Source organism: Herpailurus yagouaroundi, unplaced genomic scaffold (assembly GCF_014898765.1).
Source record: "Herpailurus yagouaroundi ecotype Mexico unplaced genomic scaffold, PumYag 215, whole genome shotgun sequence".
Lineage (NCBI taxonomy): Eukaryota > Metazoa > Chordata > Mammalia > Carnivora > Felidae > Herpailurus > Herpailurus yagouaroundi.
In genome coordinates this window covers 5,955,887-5,980,137 of record NW_024412446.1, presented here as the reverse complement: position 1 = coordinate 5,980,137, position 24,251 = coordinate 5,955,887, and the positions used below count along the sequence as shown (strand labels likewise).

The window sequence follows — 24,251 nt, the reverse complement described above, 5'->3', positions numbered from 1 at the left end:
CAGAGCCTGACGCGGGGCTCGAACTCACGGACCGCGAGATCATGACCTGGCTGAAGTCGGACGCTTAACCGACTGCGCCACCCAGGCGCCCCTTCTCTTCACATTTGTGACCGTGAGATGGGGACTCGTAGGGCTCCCCCCTCGAAGTCTAGAATGTGGTTTCAGCACAGGATTTCTAGCTGGCCTTTTCTCACACAGACATAAAACCAACGACCTTGTTCTTATTACTGTTACTTGTTACTTATTACTTGTTACTGTTGAGGCCCTGGTGCCACAACAGAGGTTGTCAACCTCGACTGTTTGAGTCCTTGGCTCCTAGAAAACATTTTCTTTATCCTAGCCTCATAGGCATCTTTACGTGGGGGGATCATTTATTGCTGGATAATATAGGAAGTGCTTGGACCGAGAAATTGATGAGAAATACTGGTGAAACCAACGCTGGCTGAAATAAAATGTGCTGAGAGCCCTGTGAAAAATGGGCTGATGTTGGGGCACCTGGTGGGTCAGTTGGTTAAGCGTCCGACTCTTGATTTCAGCTCAGGATCTCAGGGTTCATGGGATCGAGCCCCATGTCAGACTCTGTGCTGACAATGCAGAACCTGCTTGGGATTCTCTCTTTCTCCCTTTCTCTCGGGCCCTCCCCCACTCATCGTTCTCTATCTCTATCTCAAAATTAAACAAAACTTAATGAAATGTGCTGATGTTATCAAGGCACTAGGCTAGGGCTGTGATAGGGTTTTGATGGCGTCTTCCAAGAGGGGTTGCCTGGGCTCCTCAGGTTGGGGCAGCCCTGAGACGGGAGGTGTCAATGCAGAGGAGAACGTTCTCCTCCGCTTGGGGTTTGGGTGGTGGGGGTTTTGGACCATTCCCCCCTTCCCTCATTAACTTAGCTTCTGATCAACCCCGAGGCCTCTGTCCTCACAGTCTTTGATGGTGTGGGCTGGGTGGGCTGTGTGCAGGTCTTCGACGCCCGGAGCTGTTCCACTGCCCAGGAAATGTTCGAGCACATCTGCAGACACGTGCGTTATGCTACCAACAATGGCAACATCAGGTGGGTGCACCTTTCCCAGGGGTATGGCTAGGGCCCACCCTACCCCCCCACCCCGAGTCTGAGCCAAAGGACACAGATGGGTTTAGGGGAGGTATCTCTGGCTCCAGGAGAAACCAGGGAGATAGAGAAAGGAGAAAGACTCAGGCTTCTTTGTTGAGCCCCAGTAGTGAGAGTAGCCTCCATGAGCTTAGCTCCCCTCACCAGCCCATGACCTTGGTTTCCTTCCAACTTGAAACCATTTGGAAGGGATGGGGGGATCTTTAAGCAGCCACTTCTTCACTGCTTGGTCGGGCTTTCCACTTTTTAGAAGGGCTGAGAGGTTGGCTTTGCAGCTCAAGGCTCTAGTGTGTCGTTTTTCTTAGAGCCAGGAGAATCACTCTTCATCAGTAGCCCCTCCTGCCCTTACCTTCTCCTATTCCCAGCAAAAGAGGTCAAGGCCACAAGGACTGGATGGCTCATTCGGCGATTCATTCATTTTTCTGTTCAGCAAACACTCAGCGCCCACATAATGGGGACCCAACCCACGACTAGACATGGCAGTGGGGTGGGGGCAATGCAGAGGTGACTAAGACCTAGGACACTGCTCCAGCCCACTGTCCCTGGTACTAGACAAACATCCAACTAACTAGACTGCAAGAGAAATGTGGTGCAGCCAGGGAGGAGGCTGGGAGAGCTAACCCTGCCTGAGGGATGGGGAATGCTCCCCGGAGGCGTGGTCCCTGTATCGGTCTTGAAGGAAGGGGCAGAGGTGGGAGGAGAACAAGGGAGAGGGTATGTCAGGAAGGGGGGCAGGTTGCACAGAGGCAGGGAGAGGAGTTTGGTTCGACTAGGTCAGGTGCAGAGCCCTGGGGAGTGGGAAGACAGGAGGCAGGGGGGCACTGTGGAGGCTGGCTGGGAGCCCCTACCAAAGCCGAGGGGTAAATGGCGCTGTCTTTGTCTTGGGAAGGTCGGCCATCACTGTGTTCCCCCAGCGGAGTGATGGGAAGCATGACTTCCGGATCTGGAACGCTCAGCTCATCCGGTATGCTGGCTACCAGATGCCTGATGGCACCATCCTGGGGGACCCTGCCAGCGTGGAGTTCACCCAGGTACGGGATCCAGCCTTGGTGGCCGACAGAGTGGAGCCAGAGGGGCCGAGGGGTCTGGGTGTGTAGACTCACCGGGCCTGTCTTGCCCCCAGCTGTGCATCGACCTGGGCTGGAAGCCCAAGTACGGCCGCTTTGATGTGGTGCCTCTGGTCCTGCAGGCTGATGGCGGAGACCCTGAGCTCTTTGAAATCCCGCCTGACCTCGTGCTCGAGGTGCCCATGGAACATCCCAAGTAAGCAGGGTGTATGTTATGGGTGCTGAGGGTGTATGTTAACATGTATGCTCCATTCTTTTCCTTAGGGAGATCCCAATCCTCAGACCCCCCTCCCACTCCCCTAAAGCCCAGCCAGCAGCAGCTGGTGTCCAGAAGGGCTGGCTTTCAAGTCATGCCTTGTCAATGCTTGTGAAGCAACCATGGACTTGGGTCTTGGGCCTCAGATTTATGAGGATATGTTGATAATGAGGGAGAAGCAGAGGCTTAGACGGATGGGGCCCTAAGAACTTGGGAAGCAGTGACCTTGGGAGAGGGACCCCCGAAAGGCTCTAATATCCTCACACTGAGCAGTCCAGGCCTCTTGCTTCCTGCCAACTCTCTTAGCTGGCCCTCATCTAACTGTGGTGAACGTATAGGGCTATGGTGGCTCCTGGAGCAGTCCCGGCTCTGGGCAGCTCTCATAATCACAAAAATACCTCCATGTATTTGGGACTCACTGTGTGGCAGGCATTGAGCTATATACTCTTCTTTTTGTCTCTTGAATATACTGAAGTCAATCCCACCTCAGGGCCTTTGCATTTGCTGTTCCCTCTGCCTGACATGCCTTTTCCTCAGAAAGTTAAAGGATTCATTTCTTCTTGACAATGAGATATTTCCAGAATGTCACCCCCTCTGAGAAGCCTATCCTGAACACTCTATCAAGAGCAGATACCCTCACCCCCCATCTACCACATCACCTTCCTTTTGTTTTTCTGTTTATTTGTCTGTTTACTTGTGTATCATCTAGAGTCTAGACTGTAGTCTGTAAGCTCTTTGAGAATGGGGATCTTGCCTTTCTTGTTCAGCCGTAGACCCCTAACACCTGGAAGGGTGCCTGGTACATGGTAGGTGTTCAATTATAAATATTTCTGCAATAAATGAATTTCCAAATGAGTGATAATGTTATCTTCACAGTAATCCCATGAATGGGATGCTGTTGTCTCTATTTTACTGGTGGGGTTACTGAGGCTCGGAGAGGCTAAATAACACCCCAAGGTCACACAGCTGGTAAGCAGTAAGGCAGAACCTGAACCTGGGCTTTCTGACACTAGAGTCCTTAACTGCTATGTTATGTTGGGCTCTCAGTGTTTAGCACGGTGCCTGTCACACACGTGTTGCTTCAATATATGTTTGCATGAACGGATGAGTAAATGAATGCTTAATTAATGACTCATACCTACTGTGCCCAGTTCACCTCTCCAGGTTGCATAAACTCAGAGAAAAACACTTGGAAAGGAGTTTTCTTAGTTGAGTCTTTCTCTGAAGGCTTTTTTGTGTGCTGGTGGGGGTGGTGGTGAGGATGGGCAGAAGCACAGGCCTCAGTTCTCACTGGCTCTGCCTCCCTGCCAGGTATGAGTGGTTCCGTGAACTGGAGCTAAAGTGGTATGCCCTGCCTGCCGTGGCCAACATGCTGCTCGAGGTGGGTGGCCTGGAGTTCCCAGGGTGCCCCTTCAACGGCTGGTACATGGGCACGGAGATCGGGGTCCGGGACTTCTGTGACGTTCAGCGCTACAACATCCTGGAGGTAATGAGGCCCGTCCGGAGGGGCCAACCGTGGACGTGGGCTTGTGCAGGAGGAGTCCCGGGCACCAGCTCACCCTATCGCTCTGCTTCCGCAGGAAGTGGGCAGAAGGATGGGCCTGGAAACGCACAAGCTGGCCTCACTCTGGAAGGACCGGGCTGTCATTGAGATCAACGTCGCCGTGCTGCACAGTTTCCAGGTATGTCGTGTTTTGTGGGTCTGGAGACTTTCTGATTAGGTCGTCTCCGGTCATCTTATGCTTGGCTCTCCCCTTGACAGCATTGTCCATTTCTTCACGCCTCAAACAAGTAGCGAGCACCCGGTCTGTGCCAGGCGCTGTGGTAGGTGCTGGGGGTGCACAGACCTATAAGCCCTCCTACTCGCTCTCGCGCTTCTCGTGTAAACTGAATGCTTCCAGCAACAGGCAGCTCCTTACCTTTCAAGACCTGTCGGTCCTTGTCAATTTCAGGGCTTGAGCACTGAATCCTGTTCCCTGTCAGTTGCTCAAGGACTTTGCTCCTGAAAACTGACCCCCTTCTTCTGTATCACTGGTGTCTTCCTGTCTGCTGGACCATTTTCAGCAATGACCAACAGGCTATAGTGGTTCCCGTCTCAGAGAAATAACTGACCAGCTAGCCGAATAAGTCCCCCAGCTACCACCTTGTTTTCTTGCTTTCCTGTGTAGCCAAACCACTGTAAGGTCTCGCTATACCTCCTCATCCTTAGCCACTCCAGCGAGGCTTTTGCATCCTCTGCCACTCTTCTGGTCCCTCTGGAATTCTTGCTGTTTTCCAAACTTCACCAAGACGGTTCCTATCTCAGGGCCTTTGCACTTGCTTTCCCCTCTGCTTAGAATACTCCTCCCACAAATCATCCCATGACTGGGTCCTTCCCTTCATCCACGTGTCTATTCACTTCCTTGGAGTAGCCCTTCCTGACCATGCCGTGTAGATGGCACCCTTCCCACACCTCCATCTTGTCCCTCTCTCTTCTTCCTTTACCTCTGTCTTTATTTTTCTTCAGAATTCTTATTAGCTCCTGACGTGACAGAGTACATCTACTTCTTGCCTTTCTGTTGGGGCTGGGCATTGCCTCTCTTGTTCATTGCTCTACCTGTAGAGTCTAGAAGAGTGGCCATGGCAGATACTGAAAAAACTATGAACTTGAGTGAGTAAACGAGAGCCCACGTCCCCATGGGCAGGCGCTGCTCTTGCTTCCCTATACTGAGTGAATGTACCCACCCCTTGGGCCCATGCACAGGTCAGTTCTCATGTGGGACTGAGCCCTCTGGTCTGTCTGCTGCTCTTACTCATGTGATCACTCTCCTTCCTTTTGGGAAGGAGGCAGGGGATGTGTGAATATTTTACTTTAGAGGCTGAAACCATCTCCACAAAGCTGGCAGATACCCTGGGGACGGATCGTTAGGAAGATGCTCATTCATTCATTCAGCCAAGTACTTTGAGCCTTTTGCATCAGTCAGGCACTGGGCTTGGCCCAGGATGTGAATGGTGAACAAAATAGACAAAAACCTTTTCCTGGTGGAGTGGGAAGGGGAGTTGACATTAAACAAACATCCAGTAAATATTTACAATCACGCTGTTTCCCAGGGCTGGTCACCCCAAGGGCAGGTCAAGCTTGTGCTTGATTGTTCTGAGGGTTGTGGGTGGGCGGGGGGTTCAGAGGTGGAACAGGAAGAGCACCACCCCCCCAGGGCTGGCCCAGCTCAGAAGGACCCCGCTGGCCGTGGACCACACATCCTGACTCCCGGGGGCTCTGCGCACCAGGCCTGATACTGCAGGATGCAGATACGTCCCAGAGAATCTGCCGATCCTCAACTGTCTCCCGACCATTGCTGACCACGTCGTCCCCCCCCCCCCCCCCCCACTGCTTGAGAGTCTCCAGGACTTCCTTGTCACCCTCCTTCAGGATAAACTTCCTCATCTGTACACCGGGGATAAATAATAGGTCCTCCCTCACTGGGTTATTGTGAGAATTAAATGAAAATGCATGCAGAACATTTAGCTGTGCTGCCTGGCCCATAGTGAACACTCAGTAAGTATTTGTTTTATTGTTGCTGTTATTTATTATTATCGTTGTCAGCTTCTCAGCTCAAAAGTGGCCTGGCACCCAGGAGCTGCTTGTACATGTGCAAGATTTTAGAAGGCCTGTTGCGTCCTCCATCAGGAGGCTCCTTCCTCTTGTGCTTCTGGCCTTGACTCAGGCAGTGTCCTCCTCCAGGAATGCCCATCTATCGCCCAACTTGTGCCTATCTCTCAAGACTTGCCTACTCTTAGATGCAGTCTCTGGAGTCCCCTATTTCTCCTCCAGGCCTCTGTCTGGGCTACCCCCCTCTGCCCTCCAGCAGCACCTGTCTTCACCTCCCTTGTACCTTGTATCAGACCACATGAAAATGGCCTCCCCTCCTTAGAGCATAATCTAATGCAGAAAAGGGGCCACGTTCTCACCTCTGTAATGCCAGTGCTTTATGCAGTGCCTGGCATTAATAGATAAAGATAGATAGAAATAATAATAGCAGCTAACATTTATTGCACACATTCTGTGCTTTACTTATGTTAACTTTTTTTTAGAGTTTTTAAATTATTTATTTGTTTATATTTATTTACTTAGAGTGTGAGCAGGGGAGAGGAGCAGAGGGGGAGAGAGAGAGAGGGAGGGAGGGAGAGAATCTTAAGCAGGCTCCACACTCAGCTTGCAGCCCAATGCAGGGCTCGATTGCATGACCCTGGGGTCATGACCTGAGCTGAAATCAAGAGTCAGGCTCAACCATCTGAGCCACCCGAGTGCCCCTACTTGTGTTAACTTATTGCCTCCTTTCAGCAACGTTACAATGTAGAAACTGTTATCAACCCCATTTTACATTTGAGGAAACTGAGGCTTAGTGAGGTTCAGGAACTAATAGCTCAAGGTCACATGGCTAATAAGAGGCCAAAGTTTGAATCATGACATTAAACAAATGTCTCCTGACTGAGTTGCCCCAGACATTGAGGGGTGTGGCTGCCTTTGTTGGATCATTCCAGGAAGGCTCAGACCCCCTTGGCTTCTAACTTGAGGATGTGGGACATTGTGCTGACTTGTCTTCCATATGCTGCCGTTTCCCCAACACTTAGTTCTCTTCAGAGATGTCTAGTTCCTTCTTGGCTGAGAGAGCCCCATCCTCAGGGAAGTGACTCCTGGAACTCTCAGTACTAACAAGTGGCAAAAAGACACTATGGTTGGATTTGTCCACATCCAGAGGGAGCCATTTGTGGGGAGTTTGGGGAGACTTTTAGGCGTGGCCTGAGAAGCTGACTCTGTCCCTAGAGGGCCAAGGGGGGGGGCCCCACCATGTGACCTCTGGGCCGACTATGACTGTGGTGATTTCTGGGGCTCCTTTGGAGGCTCTGAAAGTGCCTTCCATTTGGGTATTTACTTTCAGCAGCGAGGAGGTGGCCAGGAGGAACTGTTGTCACATTTTACTGACCTTGGGAGCCCCGCTGACAGACCATGCTCCTGAGTCCCCCTTCCCTTGCCTCAACCCCCCCTCTTTGCCTCCTCCTACTTCAGAAGCAAAATGTGACCATCATGGACCACCACTCGGCTGCGGAGTCCTTCATGAAGTACATGCAGAACGAGTACCGGTCCCGAGGGGGCTGTCCTGCCGACTGGATTTGGCTGGTGCCCCCGATTTCTGGCAGCATCACTCCCGTGTTCCACCAGGAGATGTTAAACTATGTCCTGTCCCCTTTCTTCTACTACCAGGTGAGGGAGGGCCTTCCTCCCCTCTCTGTCTTGGGAGCTCAGGGGTGGAGAATGTGTGTGTGTGTGTAGGTGTGCATGCGTGTGTGTACACGTATGCATGCACGTTCACGCTCACTCATGCAGGACACATGGGGCAGGGTCGGGGACACAGGGGCCTATTTGTAATGCTTGTCAGGATGCTGAACAGCAATCGTCCATTTCCGCAGAGAGTGGGACTTAAGGAAATACCTTTTATTTCACCTTCAGGGGTCCAGTGCTCTGATGGGGCTTAAGCTTGAGGGTGACCGCCATTGCCGCCACCTCAACCAGTCACATCCCATAAGGGTGAAGAGTTTGGCTCGAGGGTCAGACACACCTGTGGGCGACTCTGCCACTTCCTAGCGGCATGGTCGTGGGTGGGTCATTTCACCCATAGGAGCCCTGATGTTCTTGTTGTGTGGATCCCGTGAGCTGGTCTCTGCCCAGCCCAGAATGCACTCCATAACCATCCCCTATTGAAACCCGTTCACTTTTTGTCATAAAGGGCTTCGGCTAGATTCGGGGAGGAGCCTCCTTACTTTAAGATGCCAGGTAGGGGGACTGACTGCCGGGGACAGCGTGTGCCTGTTGTCATAGTGCCTTATTTCACTCAAAGCTGTCCGGTTTGGACTATACATCACATGGTCTGCCTAGTGGCACTAAAAACGAAAGAGAAGTGGGGCCTCTTCCTCCTGGGGGGACACTAATGGAGAATAAAATCAACTGGCCACCCGGTATGTGCAAGTTCCAAGCTGGACCCTGGAGCCGCAACTCTAAGGGAGACAGAGCCCCAGCCCTCCCTGCCGGGGCACCCGGGGACCCCCACCTCACAAAGCGCACAGAGGGTCCTCTGGCTCCCTCGCATCCCCAAGCCCCGGCCGAGCCAGGGCCCACCTTGCCCTCACAGGTGCCTTCTTTTCTGCAGGTGGAGGCCTGGAAAACCCACATCTGGCAGGATGAGAAGCGGAGACCCCGGAGAAGAAAGATTCCGTTCAAAGTCTTGGTTCAGTAAGTGGGAGCGGCCAGCGCTGGCGTCTCACCTGCAGCCCTTTCTTCTAGCCAGCCTGCCCTTCTAGGCCTTGAAGGGCGGGGAACAAACAGAAACGATGGTCTTTGTGGAGTTGGGCTCGCAGAGGTCCAGACGCCAGTGGGGACCGCCTGCCACCATCGTCCCAACCTTCCCTGTCCTCTGTTTTCCCACGGGGCTGAGTCATGGGTTGAGTGGGTGAGGGGAGGAGAAGGGCCGGGAGTCAAGGTCGATACCTGGTAAGAAACATGAGTTCTTTTCCCACAAACTGCCACCCTTTAGACACTGTCCCTCTTCCATTTTCTATGACCCGTGCGTTCCTCTGGAAGGGTGAGTCAGCACAGTGTCTGTCTGTCTGTCTACACAGAGCTGTGCTCTTCGCCTCCATGCTGATGCGCAAGACCATGGCGTCCCGAGTGAGAGCCACAATCCTCTTTGCGACGGAGACAGGAAAGTCAGAAACACTGGCCCGGGACCTGGGGGCCTTGTTCAGCTGTGCCTTCAACCCCAAGGTGAGCAACTCAGAGGGACGCATGCCTCCTTCTCTGCCTGTGTGCAGACAAGTTGGTAAAAGTTAAAACAGTTACTCTGCTCCTGAATGTCCCAGAGCCTTGGGGGTGCTGATGCACATTGTAAATCTGTGATAGGACAGATTGGTGTCCAAGGGATCCCAAACTTACACAGCAAATAGAATTTTCATGGTGTTCCAGGGAACACAGTTTGAGAAACACTTTCCTAATGCAAGTGTCAAAATCCACGAGCTGCTGTAGATGAACTTTAGTCACTCAACACCTTCACTACGGGCTGTAGTGCTCAAGGCAAGGGGGCAAAGGATGAATAAGATGCAGGTGAATGAAACAACCCCACAGGGGGACTCCCTCATTCCCTCAGTGTTGGAGTTCATCCTTCATTGGAAGCCTCCTGCATCAAGTGGGCTGGGCCCCGGGTAGAACAGCGAGGCTGTGACACATTTCACCTGAGATTCGCTGTAGTGTTGGCCGTGGGGCTTGAGCGGGGGGAGGAGGATGGGGAGCGATGTGTTCGTGCAGGTTTATTCGACGGCCATTCGTGAAGCATTCCCCTCCTCTGTGCCGCGCCTGTGCTGGGTGTGGGAGGGGTAGGGGGACAGGTGACGCAGGGGGCTCCTGGGAGGGGGGAAGGGAGGCACAGGGCTTCCGGGGATGGCGCGGAAGGCCGCAGCTCGGGAACCGAGGGCTCATGTCCACCCTTGGTGCCGCGCAGATTCTCTGCATGGACCAGTACGGGCTGAGCAACCTGGAGGAAGAGCAGCTACTACTGGTGGTGACCAGCACGTTTGGGAACGGAGACTCCCCCGGCAACGGAGAGGTGGGTGGCCCAGGTCCCGGTGGTCTGGGGCCGGGGGGGGGGGGCCCCCCCGGGCCAGGGTCCGAGAGGGACAGGGAAAGGATCTGGGAGATTCAGCATGTCCTAAGGAGGGCGCTTGGAAGTGAGCGCTTGGACCCCTGTGGGCTGCCCGAGTGCCAGCCATTTGCCTGCCTCCTTTATAATTGTCACCATATGTATGTGACGCCTTTCCTGTGACATGATCTATACTTTTAAGTAAATTGACCCACCTTTTTAAACTCAAAAATTCATGCTAATTTTTTAAAATGTTTATTTACTTATTTTTGAGAGAGAGAGAGAGAACACAGGGGAGGCGCAGAGAGAGAGACAGACATACGTACAGAATCTGAAGCGGGCTCCAAGCTCTGAGCGGTCAGCACAGAGCCCGCTGCGGGGCTTAAACTCATGAACCGTGAGATCGTGACCTGAGCTGAAATCAGACGCCTAACCTATTGGGCCACCCTGACGCCCCTCAAAAATTCATGTTTAAAGGAAACTTTATATCACTCCCACGAATGGAAGGCCAACCAAAAGTAAACCCAATGAAAGCCAAACAAAGTTCTTGAACTTTAACTGGGTACTGTTGCCTGACCGTGGCTTGTTTTGTTTTTTAAAATGAGTTAGTAGGCAAAGATTAGAGGTCTTCGGGCTCCCATAGCCCCAAGTGAAGACACTCCCTGGTTTTCATAAAGATAAGAATAGTAACTGAAACAGGAATAATTTTTTTAAATTTACAGAAAAGAGTACTTTCTTACCATGTGATTTGATGCCATTGCTGCTGGGTCACATTCTGCCTAAAATAACCTTCAGTCCCTTGGAAATCAGGGTAATCTTAGAGAGTATGGGACCGGTGGTCATTATTACCAGGTTCCAAAAAGGAAGAAAGGCTCGTGCCCCATGAGGAGACCCTCTGGAGATGCCGTGCTGTAAGGGAGGTCCTCCTCTACCAGAGCTGGATGGGGCTGGGCTGTTCTAGGTCCCCCACCAAGGGTCAAGCCCACATGAGTTGCTAAGACTGAACTTGTCCCTGAGCTCCAGCCAGCTGGCTCCACACTTCCGTTTGTGGATCTTGAACCACATGTGGCCAGATGTGGCCAGTACTTATACTAATCTCATCCTGAGAAGTCTGTGGTTCTTTCTCTTTCTAGAAACTGAAAAAATCCCTCTTCATGCTGAAAGAGCTTACCAACAAGTTCAGGTAAGGCTTTCCCCACCCACTTGTCCAAGCCCTACCTTATGAACCTAGAGTCTGGGTGCCAGGGAGGAAACTTGTTGTGTATAAGGGGGTCTTCTCCAAGATATCCAGGCACAGAGAGATCCTTGTCCTCAGCATATGTCGAGGGTCAAGTCAGCATATGTCGAGGGTCAAGGGCACGGTCCTGTGCCCAGCTGCGGGGGCAGTGTCTGAGGCTGGCCTTACGGGGCCACTAATGCTACGTGATGCTTGCGTGGCTGGGCTCACCCCAGTCTCCACGTGTGTGTCCTCCTCGGGCAGGTATGCTGTGTTTGGCCTCGGCTCCAGCATGTACCCTCAGTTCTGTGCCTTTGCTCATGACATCGACCAGAAGCTGTCCCATCTGGGGGCCTCTCAGCTTGCCCCAACAGGGGAAGGGGACGAGCTCAGTGGACAGGAGGAAGCCTTCCGCAGCTGGGCCGTGCAAACCTTCAAGGTCAGTTCTTAGCTGGAGCTGCCCCCCGGCCCGGACAGGGATGCCACAGCCCACTCATGTCCAGGACACCTCACGCCGGCCATCCTGGATGGCGTGACTCCTTCCTGGTCCTGTAGGCATGGTCCTAGGTGTGGCCTGAAGGCTCAGGTCACTGCTGCTTTCCCTCTACCCCTCAGAACTCCACTTTAAGCATGTGCCCCCAGATGGGGGAAGATGGCTGAGACACCCCCCTGCCCTTAGGGAGCTTCGGTTTAAGATCTTTCCCCCTCTAATTATTCAGGTCACCTCTTGACGACTTTGTCTTGTTTCCGTCTCCCAGCCACAGAGAGCCTGGGGACAGGGACCATGTGGTTGAGTCCTCTGGACCTGTGTCAGAATCTCAGTAGGGCTTTGCTGCCTGTGGCCGCACCCCCCCCCCCCCAATTTTAGAGAACTCCACATACGAACAGTGTTTCACCCAGCGGTGGCGCTTAGAGCACCTGGTTCCCAACCCACGCCGCCTCCACGTGACCCCACACCAGGAACATGGGGGTAATCAAATCTCATGGTGTGGGCATGAGGATAATATGAAAACAATAGCAACGACGTGCCAAGCCTGGCTGCCTCTTCGAGTGCACACAGCAGCCCAGTCAGATCCGTGTACTTAGTAATTATCGGAAGCACTTAACTGATCTGTAAGGACCTACAAAATGGTGGCCCTGATGGTGGTGACGATGTCGAAGAGGAGGACCATGATGATGGTCTGCCCCATCTTCTTCCAGGCAGCCTGTGAGACGTTTGATGTGCGAGGCAAGCACCGCGTTCAGATCCCCAAGCTCTACACCTCCAGTGTGACCTGGGACCCGCACCACTACAGGCTCGTGCGGGACTCACAGCCTCTGGACCTCAACAAAGGTACCTGCTGGGCTTGCGGCCCTTCCTGCTGGGATGGTGGTCTCTGACGCCGGAGTCTGTGCTCGAGGAGACCACTAGGACCCTCTGAACGGAGGCAGCCGGCCTAGGGATTCCAGGCCTCTCTTGTTGCAGCCGAGAGCCTGCTGGGGTGCAGGACTGGAGAGCTTGCTTCATCTCTGAGGAAGCCTATTCCAGGAGGAAGCCCTGGGAGGGTGACAGAAAGGGGAGCCAGCGCCAACTGAGGGCCTCCTGTGTGCCAGGCACTGTGCTGGGCTTCTCACCCACGCCACTCTAAGTGACCCTGACACTATCTTGTAAGAAGGGCACAAAGACCAGGGCTCCTGGCTGGCTCAGTTGGTAGGGCATCTGATGCTTGATCTCTGGGTTGTGAGTTCGAGCCCCATGTTAGGTGTGGAAGTGACTTAAAAAACAAAATACGACGGGCACAAAGACACTGAAGTTTGGGGAGGTGAAGCAAGTTGCTAGCATGTGGCCAGGCTGGGATTTGAGCCCCAGCTGTCCGGTTCTGACAGCAGCCAAGTATTATAAACCACATCTTGTAGAAGCAGTCCCAGGCTGCCGTCCGTGAACTCTTGATGGTGCCTTCTTGACGCTGTGCCTCCGTGATTCCTCTTTTCTTGTACCATGAGTACAGTAGCCCTGTAGGTTCCTGCATGTTTAGGACACCCCTGGCTTCAGCTATGCTCTCCTGCAGATACCAGGCTATGGGGATGGCCTAGAAATCCCCACCTTTGGGCGCCTCATGCCTTTCCCAGCGCTTAGCAGCACAGCTACCCTCTGTCAAACCAAGGGTCTTTATTTGTGATTCAGAAACAGCAGGGAAAAAGAAAGGACAGAAAACCCCCCTGCCATCACAGCGGGACACCCCAAGGGTAGTGTCCAGGGATAACTGACTCAAATACATGGAGGCTGCCCCCACCAACACTTAAGAGACACTTTGTCATTTTTTCCTCTCTGTCCCCCACAGCCCTCGGCAGTATGCACGCCAAGAACGTGTTCACCATGAGGCTCAAATCACAGCGGAATCTCCAGAGTGCGAAATCCAGGTAAGGGAGACTGCAGGCCTGCTTGAGTGATGACCCACAAATTTAATTTAATGAAGGGAAGACCAGGGCAAGTCAGTCTTTGAAAGGAGAGAAGTGTCCACTGGTAATAGCAACGATGACTTTGTCAGGACCAGCTTGACCGGTAACGCCTGTGACCTCCATCACCTCTAGGTCTGGTATCCATTAACCATGGGCCAGTTTCCCAGCTTGACAACTAGGCACCTGCTCTACCAACCTGTCCTTTGTCACTAAACCCTTTCACCAAAGGTGGAGGGCAAGAGAAACTCAAACCATTTGGCTCTTTCTTAAGAACTTTCAGGAAAACTTTCGGCAGGGAAGGACATTTCCCTGCCAGGAGAAACGAGTATTCTGGACTCCCTGTAGGTTGTCTGTGCTGTCCTCCCTCCCCCTCCCCATTCATTAGGAAAACTAGGCTTTGTTCCGAGAAGAACCAGATTTGTGCTGGGGACAAGAAGGATTTTTTTCCTAATGCTGACTATCTCCCAAGGGGATGCTTTCTTTAGGCGGAGGGTGTGGTCAAGCCTGTGTGGCTCAGGACCATCATGTGGGGAAGGTGCAGCCCACCCTCTCGCCACAGAGAAGCCCCAGGCCCTCCTGAGCACCGCAGCCTCAGGGGCTGTGGGTGACCCATGCTCATGGAACTGGGCAGGAAAATGAAAGAAGGGCACATTTCCTAGGGAAGCTGGCCCGGCCATCAGGACCTCTGGAGGAAATCCTGGTGGCGTCACCAGAGGCTTCTCTTTCCCTTTTCCAGCCGCACCACCCTCCTGGTGGAGCTCTCGTGTGAGGACAGCCACCGGCTGAGCTACCTGCCTGGAGAGCACCTCGGGGTTTTCCCAGGCAACCAGCTGGCTCTGGTAAAAGGCATCTTGGAGCGAGTGGTGGACGGCCCTGCGCCCCACCAACCAGTGCACCTGGAGACCCTCAGCGAGAGTGGTGAGCCGTCTGCACGGTGGCCCCAGCATCCCCCCGGCAACCTCCCCGACTCTGCTGGTGGGCCGGTCCCACGCCTGCGCTGTGGGCAGTTAGCCCTGTCCTCCCTGCTGAGTGGGTGGGCCGCCCAAGCCCATACTCGTGCAGCTTTGCCAATGGAAGGGACGCTTCTTTGGGACTATCTGTCCAACCCCAGAGACTGGGGAGTCTTTTTCCCTTCGTTCTTTTGCTCACCCAGCCACTTTTTTTGTTCATTGATGGATTCATTTATTTTTCCATTGAAATTTCAACCGGTCACATCTATATACCAGGCAGGCCCTGGGCTACAAAAACGAATGAGGCTCAATGTCTGCATTCAGAAAGCTCACTACCGAGTACAGGAGGCAGATAGGCAAGAATATTCATCACCGTCATCATCCTCATCCTCATCCTCATCATAACAGTAGCAGCTGGCATTTGTTGGGTAATTACTAGATGCCAGCATTTTACATGCCCTGTCTCTTCAGTCCCCACAGTAGACATGTGTGTGCAGTTTGCCTGATGACGTAATGGAGAAATGTGGGAACAGTGTAAAAATGCTGCGCTTTGAAGGTTCAAGTCCCTGATCCATCACTTCCTAGCTATGTGACCTTGGGCATAGGAGTTAACCTCTCGAGGCTTTATTTCTTGTCTCTAAAATGAAGACAAAGGAGCTGTCCTTGTAAGGTTGTAGTAAGACCAGATGATTAGGTGCAAATGCCCCCTTCACCACCGTTCCTGGCACCGAATAAATGTAGAAGCAGAGGGATGTCCATTCCCTACAGGCTGTGAACATCTGTCCAGAGCTCAGAGAAGGAGCTTAATGTGCCCTGAGAGTGTCCCTGGATCCCAAAGTTCATAACCTCCTTGCATGTTCATGGCATTCTGCTTTCACACTGCTTACCATCGAAGGCCTCACTTATCCCCACCTTACTCGGATGATGGGCAGCGGCAGACTGTGGGTGGCAGGGAGAGTGAGTCTCCTCCTGGTCATCCTCACCTGGGAGAGGACACTGTCCTAGGGAGGGTCGGGAGCACCCCCTTCCCCTGCTAGGGTGAGGCCCAGTCTGTGTGGTCAGCACAGCACAGGGTGGGGGACAGGCACGAGGAGAGATAAACTAATGAAATCAACACTTGCAAGCCTCCTAGCCCATAGGAATGGCCCTCTGGCCTGAGTGACAATCAGACCTGCAAAGAATGTGTGCCCCTAAAGAGAGTGGCCACAATTTAAGGAGGGTCAGAGAAGCAAAGTGTGGCATTGTCCCCCACTGTCCAGGAGAATGTCTTGTGATGCAGGAAGACAGATGTGTAGTTCTTCAGGCCTTGGGTCTAGATGAAATAACATAGTACGAATATTTTCACCTAATGTTTATTGAACATGTATGTGCCCAACACCATACTATTACACGTACACTATACCGTTCAATGGTCATACAAATCCAGCGAGACAGGTTTTGTTATTGCATTCGTTTTATAGAGACAGAACCCAAGGTTGTGTTCAGTCACCTCGCTAGTAAGTGGGAGCCAGAGTTTGAACCCCTGTGTACTGGCTCGAGGGTCCACACTATGACGGCCCTGCATACTGCCTCTTGGGACTCCTTGGGACTTGCCACTTTACTTTGATTTGCTGCTCACCCAGTACCTCTTGGTATAGCCCCAGGGGACTGAAGTCATGGGCTTTTCTGTAAATGCATAACTGGCCTCAGGGGTGTACATCAGTCTTTGGTGAATTTAGTTACTGTGAGTCTGTAGTTCACCTATGGTTGTTTTGCTAAAGTACAGATCTGAACCAGAGAGGGACTGAACTCTGGTGCATAGTTAAGTTTTCAGGATTGTGCTAACTTGGGTACCCTTTAGAGAGCTGTTGGTCAGCCTCCCATGGCAGCCCTAACTCTGAGCACCACTTCCTTGCATGTGAATTGGGCACGTGAGCACTTTTGCTGTTCCTGAAGGCAGAAATTCAGTGTCTTCTCTCCCTGTAGCTGGAGGGTGGAGGGTGTTTTCCCCCAGAGGCCTCATCACCCTTCAGGAAACCTAAATGGGGCCTTTTTTGCCATCCTGACTCCTTCTTTCCCTATCCAGGAAGCTACTGGGTCAGAGACAAGCGGCTGCCCCCGTGCTCCCTCAGCCAGGCCCTCACCTACTTCCTGGATATCACCACCCCCCCAACCCAGCTGCTGCTCCGCAAATTGGCACAGCTGGCCACACAAGAGGCAGAGAGGCAGAGGCTGGAGATCCTGTGCCAGGTGAAGGTTGGGGCTGGTGGGTGAAGGAAGGGCAGGGTGGATGAGGGGAACCAGAACCCAGAGCGAGTGTTTAACCTCCAAGGGGAAATCCTACCTAGCTTCCCAGAGTGAGACTTGTCAAAAGCTGGTGTGAAGTCTGTATCCCCTCCATCCCATCACTAGGACACAGTTGCTTTGAGTGATCTTAATTTTTCTTAGTGTCTGCAGGACACTACCTGAGATGAGATGAGATGAGATAAGATAAGATAAAATAAGGTAAGGGGCTAGAAAAGGGGAGCCATTATTGTCTTGGCTTTGTATATTCCCAAAACCTGGAATAAGCCTGAAACTTAGGAAGTGCTGGAGGATGGATGGTGAGGATGAATGGATAAACAGACACAGTAACAGGTAGTTGAGTTAATAAATTAATGAGAGGATGCATTAACTCACTGACAACTTTCTAGGCCCATGCCTTTGCAAAGGCACCGGATGGCATTATTACCATCATGTTTATCGCTAATTGTCTTGATTCCCACCACCTCCACTGCACTGTACTAACTTGGCACATGTTCTTGCATTTAAGTCTCTCGATGTCCCCATGAAATAGATGATGCCATCCTCGTTTCACAAAGGTTAAGTGATTGGGACAAGATCCCACAGCTGGTAAGGGCGTCCAGTCAAGATCTGAACCCAAGTGTGTATGATTCCAGAGCTCTGTCCACAGTTAGATTGCAATAAAAATTTGACTCCTGCCCACCAGGAGCCAACGGTGGAGTTCTAAGCACACAAATCAGGTTAATGCTACTCACTGACCTGAGTTCTTCCAGGAAGGAACGATTTTCTCTCCAGCTTGGTAGTCTCAGCACCCTGGACAGCGCCTGGCACTTGGAAATGTTTGTTGAGGGTGTGAATGAGTGAATGAATGAATGCTGGATTGTGACAGCCTTCTGCCTCCGGGTGGGGCAAGTGCCCGAAGTCACTCACACTGCCCTTGGCTTTCAGCCCTCAGAGTACAACAAATGGAAGTTCACCAATAGCCCCACATTCCTGGAGGTACTGGAGGAGTTCCCATCCCTGCGGGTATCTGCTGGCTTCCTGCTCTCCCAGCTGCCTATTCTGAAACCCCGGTACTACTCCATCAGCTCCTCCAGGGCCTGTGCACCCACGGAGGTCCACCTCACTGTGGCTGTGCTCACCTACCGCACCCGAGGTAAGGCTGGGCAGGGGCTTTGGAGCAGTCCAGCTCTGCTGTTTACTGGGCAGTCGTGCAACATCTCTGAACTGTGGTCTCCTCGGCAGTTAAAAACCCACTCCCCAGGGGAGCCTGGGTGGCTCAGTCAGTTGAGCGTCTGGCTCTTGATTTCGGCTCAGGTCATGATCTCACAGTTTGTGGGTTCAAGCCTGACATTAAGGTGCCGGCGTGGAGCCTGTTTAGGATTCTCTCTCCCTCCTTCTCTCTCTGTCTCTGCCTCTCCCCCACTCATGCTTTCTCTGTCTCTCAAAATAAGTAAACAAACTTTCAAAAACCCCTACCTCCCAGAGTGTTAATAGCAATAGGAGGTGTGTGGGAGAGATTACTACGAACCAGGCACTGAGCTCACCCTTTTGTATATGTATTATCGGTAACCGTACGAGATGGGGACTGTTTGCATTTTACAGGTGAGGAAACTGAGGCACAGAGAGGTTAAGCCACAAAGTCATACTGTTAGCAAATAGAGAACTGAGGTTCGAACCCAAGCAGTCTGACTGCTGAGTCTTCCCTTCTTCACTCTACTGCCCTACTACTGTTGGGCCAACTTAATGAGATCAAATGTAGGGGCGCCTGGGTGGCGCAGTCGGTTAAGCGTCCGACTTCAGCCAGGTCACGATCTCGCGGTCCGTGAGTTCGAGCCCCGCGTCGGGCTCTGGGCTGATGGCTCAGAGCCTGGAGCCTGTTTCCGATTCTGTGTCTCCCTCTCTCTCTGCCCCTCCCCCGTTCATGCTCTGTCTCTCTCTGTCCCCCAAAAAATAAATAAACGTTAAAAAAAAAATGAGATCAAATGTAGAAAGCACCCAATACTTCCCAGCGATTCTTCATTTCCTGATAGTCTAGCCTGGGTACAGGGGTGATTATGCCTTGATTGTTCACTCAGTCATTCACTTATTCAGCGATGGTTATTTCATATCCATCTATGCTTGGCATGGTGGTGGATGTGGAAACACAACACGTAGCTTCTTCCCTCATGGAGCGTCCCATCTAGAGGGGCAGTGAAGAGAGACTCATAGTGATGGACAGTTGTCATTATGCAGGGTGCTCTGAGGGCAGAGGGTAGAGGATGGGCTAACATAGACTGGAAGGTCCAAAACCTTGTCTACTTGGACTTGGGCCTCTGTGCTGGGTGAACTGTACCCTGTAACTGAGCATTGCCTGGGTTGGTAAAGCCAGGTAAAAAGCATAGTCACATGGTTCCTAAACACTGGGCAGAGACTCTGTCTGCTCTGTTTGAGAACATCTACACAGGCCAAGTCTCAGTCCTCAGGCAGGGAGAGGGGAGGTGGGGACACCTTGTGAGAGCAAGATTCCATCCAGAGGAAAAAAAAGGGACTTTTCGAGTTGGTTGGGATAGCTTTAAATGCTGGGCCTTTGGGAAGGGAATGTAAACCAGAGAAAGTAGGGGTTTCCACAGGCCCAGGAGGGGCCGCTTGGGGAGACCGTGAGATATCACAGCAGACCAGAATGCTCAGGGGGCTGTCTGTCCCCCAGGGTTCCTACCAGCAAGGGGTTTACCTCATGAAGACACTGTGGGGCAGTGACTGTGGCCACCCTGCAGGGCCACTTTGTGCTATATCATCGGAGCTGAGTGATGGGCTGGGAGGGTCCCTGGAGAAACTCTTGGAAGGAGCATTGGAGTAGGAGTCAGGGAACCTGAGCTGTGGCCTCATTTTACTGCTACCTGAGTGACCTTGTACAAGTCACTTTCTTTCTCTGAGACTCTGCAGTGGCAAAGGGGAGAGTCTTGCAAACTCTCTAAGTACGTTTCAGTTTTCCCCAGCTCTGGCTGCATAGAGGGCAGACCGCAGGACCAGGAGAACTGCCCCCTCACTAAAGCCCACAGAGTGCCTCAGCGGACACTTCCAGGAGGCTCGTTGGTGTGGGAAGAGCCTCTGGGACAATTCACCCCTAGGGCGTGGGGAATGATGTTGGTCATGTCTGTGTTGTCCTTGCAGATGGCCAAGGTCCCTTGCACCACGGCGTCTGCAGCACATGGCTCAGCAGCCTGAAGCCCCAAGACCCAGTACCCTGCTTTGTGAGAAGGTAAACAGGCCCTCCACTCCCTGGTGGGACCACTGGCCCCTGGGAGTTCTGGTTTGAAGGGGAGTGGTCTGGGACTTAGGTACCATGCTGGGCCCCATGGCCCATGAAGAAAGCATTGGGGTCCCCCTGGGGCTCTCCATTCTATCCCTGGCAATAGAGCGTAGCCAGATCTCCAGCAGAGACAGAGATGACAGCAGTGGGGTGCGGATCCAGAGAACAATGAGTTTCGGGCCTTTTTCAAAAGGAGCCCAGGGCGAGGAGATGGTGTGCCAGGGCAGCGGAAATGAGGCAGCCTACAGGACTTGGGAAATCACATTTGAGCTCATTGTCTCCTCCACCCTCACAACACCACCCCCCCCAGCTGCACCCCAGTTCCCCAGCCCCTGTCCAGTGTGTGCATCCATCTCAGGGTGTCTGAGGACTGGGCCTCTTGATCTGTCCCCTTTAGTGCCGGCGGCTTCCAGCTCCCTGAGGACCCCTCCCAACCTTGCATCCTCGTTGGGCCTGGCACAGGCATCGCCCCCTTCCGCAGCTTCTGGCAGCAGCGGCTCCATGATGCTGAGCACAAAGGTACAGTTGGGGGGTTTCCGGCAGGCGGGGAGGGGACACCAGGTGGCCTGGCATCTCTCCAGGAGTAGGGCGGCAGCGACTGGAGAGTTGTGCCACCGCCCACAGACGTTTCCTTGCCCTTCTCCCATTTGCCTCAGCCTGTGTGGACAAGTGATCTGAATGCCCTGGGCCTCATTTTCCTCATCTGTAAAGTGGGGATAATACTAGGCAGGCTAGCTGTGGGCGTGAAATGAGAATTCAGGTCGGTTGCCGGGCTCCTTGGGCCCTCTGGTGGCCACCCTGGTAACTGGAGCCTGCTGGGTCTCACAGGGCTCCGGGGCAGCCGCATGACCCTGGTGTTCGGGTGCCGCCGCCCGGATGAGGACCACCTCTATCGGGAGGAGATGTTGGAGATGGCCCAGAAGGGGGTGCTGCATGAGGTTCACACAGCCTACTCTCGCCTGCCTGGCCAGCCCAAGGTAAATGCGGCAGCTGCCCCTGCAGTGGGTGGGACGTTAAAAGCACAGTCTGGTGGGTGCCGCGGCGGCTCCCCGCGAGGAGCCCCTTGCTCTTGGAGCCTTCGTCTCAGCTCTAAAAGGGAGGCGGTTACACAACCATCAAAGCAATGCTGTGAAGCTATCATGTTCACTCTGTCAGGAGAAGAGAGGGTCCCCGGGACATTCAGGACAAAGCAGGTCACCTGGTAGGTTAGACCCAGTGCCCAGCTGACTAAAAGTGCTCCCTTCAGATACACAGCTGCCTGGGAAGAAGTGGTCCGGGCTGGCTTTATGCCCAAACACCATGCCCCGGTGACGGTCTCTGCCGCCCTGGGGAGTCGGGACAGACCCTTGCCTCAGCCCCTGTGAATTTGTTCTAGCCACGGTGCTCTGTGTCCAGTGCTAGGGTCACTGGGCATCTTGTGTGGAACGAGAGCAGAGACTCCTAGGTTTCTGTATAACTGGGGAGCCCAGGGTTCTGTGCCCTGCTCTGAATTACAATGGGGATTCCGTGAACTCTGCACTGAGAGGCTCCCTTTACTGGGGTGGAGGCAGGTGGGCCTCAGAGCCCAGGCAGGGGAAGTGGCTTGATAGATGCCTCTCTGAAGCATGGTGAATTCAAAGTAAATGCAGGAGCCTCACTGAATTGTCAGCTTCTTGAGGGCAGGGCTGAGGGGTCAACATTCCTCTCTCTGGCCCCAGCCCAGGCCAGAGCTGGGCGGGATGCCAGGGTACCTCCTTATCCTGAGCCTGATCCCTAGGCAAGGTCCCGGCTGGGCGGGTCCTCACCCTGCAGCCCAGCATGTCCCCTCACTGCCTCCCCCTGGCCAGCAGGCCTGACTGCACGCCTCACCCCCAGAAGCAGGGGCCTGGACCCACCACGTCCTCTGGTTTCAGGTCTATGTTCAAGACATCCTGAGGCAGCAGCTGGCCAGCGAGGTGCTCCGCGTGCTCCATGAGGAGCAAGGCCACCTTTATGTCTGTGGGGATGTGCGTATGGCCCGGGATGTGGCCCAAACCCTGAAGCACCTGCTGGCCGCCAAGCTGAGCCTGAGCGAGGAGCAGGTGGAGGACTATTTCTTCCAACTTAAGGTACGGTGGCTGGTGTGTGGGTCAGGGGTGCAGATCAAAGACACGGGCAAGGGAATCAGGACTAGGAGAGTCAGGCTCAGAACAGTCCTGCACCTCAAAAGAATCTAGAGGTGACTGGAGGTCAGAGCGAGATGGGCTGTTAAAAGGCCTGGCCGCTCAGTTAGACAAAGGCAACACGTTGCTTTATGACACGACTTCTCAGGGCCGCTAATGTGCTGTGTGTCGTGACTCCTCAAGGAGAGAAAGGATTTCCCAAACGTGTCTATCTCAGAGCCCACATTTCCCGGAGCGTCTTGTGGGACAAGAACGAGGCAGGCTGGGACAGCGGGTTGGGTGGCTCACACCAGCGCAGGTGCTGATGGGAGGTAGAGCCTAAGTGGGATTCAAGTGTGCCCTAAGCATGGCAGTTGTGAAGGCAGATGGCTCATGAGTGTACGTGTGGTAGGGAAGCCAGGGGAGCCCCAGGGGCTCGTCCTAGCCTGGACCTGATGAATGGGAGGCGGCTGGACCAGCAGAGCTGACACGCTGGCCTGCTTTCCCTTAAAGAGCCAGAAGCGCTATCATGAAGACATCTTTGGTGCTGTATTTCCCTACGAGGTGAAAAAGGATGGGGCAGCAAGGCAGCCCGGCGATCCCAGAGTTCCAGCGGCCCACGGGACGAGTTAAAGTCGCTGCCACAGAACTTAATGATGGAGCCGACTCCCGATTATCTGAGGTCACAGGGCCCGGAGAGATGAAAGGAAATCATAGCCCGGAGCCTCACGTCTTAGTTCCCCAGCTCCTTCCCCGCCAAACCCTATACTTGACCTGCTGCCGGCTAGCAGCCTGGACCGAGTGGAACCTCTGGTCTCCCTTGAGCCCACCCTTCCCGGATAATGGAGAGTTGGGGCTTCCTGGGTCCCTTGAAGACTAAAGCTGCCGTGCCGGGCTCACCTGGTGGGTGACAAGGATGAACCTTCTTCTGATTGCACCACTTTACGTGACCACCAGGAGGCGCTGTCGCGCCACCCTGTATTTAGCTCCCCACTGTACAGTTATTTATGCCTCTGTATTTAAAAAAAAACAACCTCCAGCCTTAAGGGCCGCTCGGGCCATCCCTGTATGACTCCAGGATGGAGATATTTATATGGAATACATTTTATTTTAACCACATTGTACGTGAGTGTGGGTGTTCTGTAGGGAAAGCCACTCCGTCACACAGAGTTGGGGACTGGTGGGTGGCACAGCCTGGACAAAAATCCCCCTCAAAGGGACATGCTGGTTTGACCACGCCGCCTCTCGGAAATGGCCACCAGGTATGAGGCAGAACGTGGAGTTTTGTGCCCATCTGAAGACCTGTGATGGGGGCAAGGAAGCAAGATCACCCATGGGGTGTGGGCGGTGACTCACGGGGCATGTCTCACACGGGGTGTGTGGGGGATGCACCGCTGCCTGTGGTACCAGCCCCTTGGTGAAGGCCTCGCCCACGATCCCTTTCTAGAAGGCGGCTGTGTTTTGCTCTGGGCTCGCCTGTTTCATGAGAGTTTGGCCAATAATAATTTGGCACCTGGGTGACAAAGCAGGTGAGGTGGGACTGTGCCAAAGCCGTGGCAGTGAGTGAAGGACATGTGTCTTCCACGGGGAAGACTTCTTCAGGGACTGAGCCTTATTCTTTTAGAATAAGGAAGGAACTTGGGTGTCCTGGGGGACCCAGTCACTTGGCTCTTGGTTTTGGCTCAGGGGATGATCTCACAGCTTTGTGGGTTCAAGCCCCACATCGGGCTCTGTGCTGGCAGCACAGAGCCTGCTTGAAGTTCTCTCTCTCTGCCCCTCTCGACTCGCTCTCAAAAAATAAACAAAAAAAAAAAAAAAAAAAAGGAACTTAGCCAGGGGCTGAGGGGTGTGGGAAAAATCCAGCTCCCAGCTTG

At 53.4% G+C, this 24,251-nt stretch overlaps 1 protein-coding gene across 2 annotated transcripts in view; it reads left to right on the top strand.

The window, feature by feature from the left end:
* The window catches only part of NOS2 (nitric oxide synthase 2), a 37,889-nt gene extending 14,393 nt beyond the window's left edge, over positions 1-23,496 (top strand). For both annotated transcript variants that reach the window (XM_040455301.1, XM_040455302.1), the window contains exons 6-26: positions 960-1,051; positions 1,998-2,139; positions 2,232-2,371; positions 3,743-3,917; positions 4,012-4,113; positions 7,479-7,673; positions 8,617-8,699; positions 9,086-9,230; positions 9,961-10,065; positions 11,232-11,281; positions 11,579-11,753; positions 12,515-12,647; positions 13,636-13,714; positions 14,490-14,671; positions 16,769-16,932; positions 17,914-18,121; positions 20,119-20,206; positions 20,655-20,776; positions 21,086-21,234; positions 22,150-22,344; positions 22,891-23,496. In XM_040455301.1, coding sequence (XP_040311235.1) covers positions 960-1,051; positions 1,998-2,139; positions 2,232-2,371; positions 3,743-3,917; positions 4,012-4,113; positions 7,479-7,673; positions 8,617-8,699; positions 9,086-9,230; positions 9,961-10,065; positions 11,232-11,281; positions 11,579-11,753; positions 12,515-12,647; positions 13,636-13,714; positions 14,490-14,671; positions 16,769-16,932; positions 17,914-18,121; positions 20,119-20,206; positions 20,655-20,776; positions 21,086-21,234; positions 22,150-22,344; positions 22,891-23,010 — 2,844 coding nt within the window. In that variant the 3' untranslated portion in view covers positions 23,011-23,496. The remainder of the gene's footprint in view (positions 1-959; positions 1,052-1,997; positions 2,140-2,231; positions 2,372-3,742; positions 3,918-4,011; positions 4,114-7,478; positions 7,674-8,616; positions 8,700-9,085; positions 9,231-9,960; positions 10,066-11,231; positions 11,282-11,578; positions 11,754-12,514; positions 12,648-13,635; positions 13,715-14,489; positions 14,672-16,768; positions 16,933-17,913; positions 18,122-20,118; positions 20,207-20,654; positions 20,777-21,085; positions 21,235-22,149; positions 22,345-22,890) is intronic.
* The last annotated feature ends 755 nt before the right edge of the window (positions 23,497-24,251 follow it).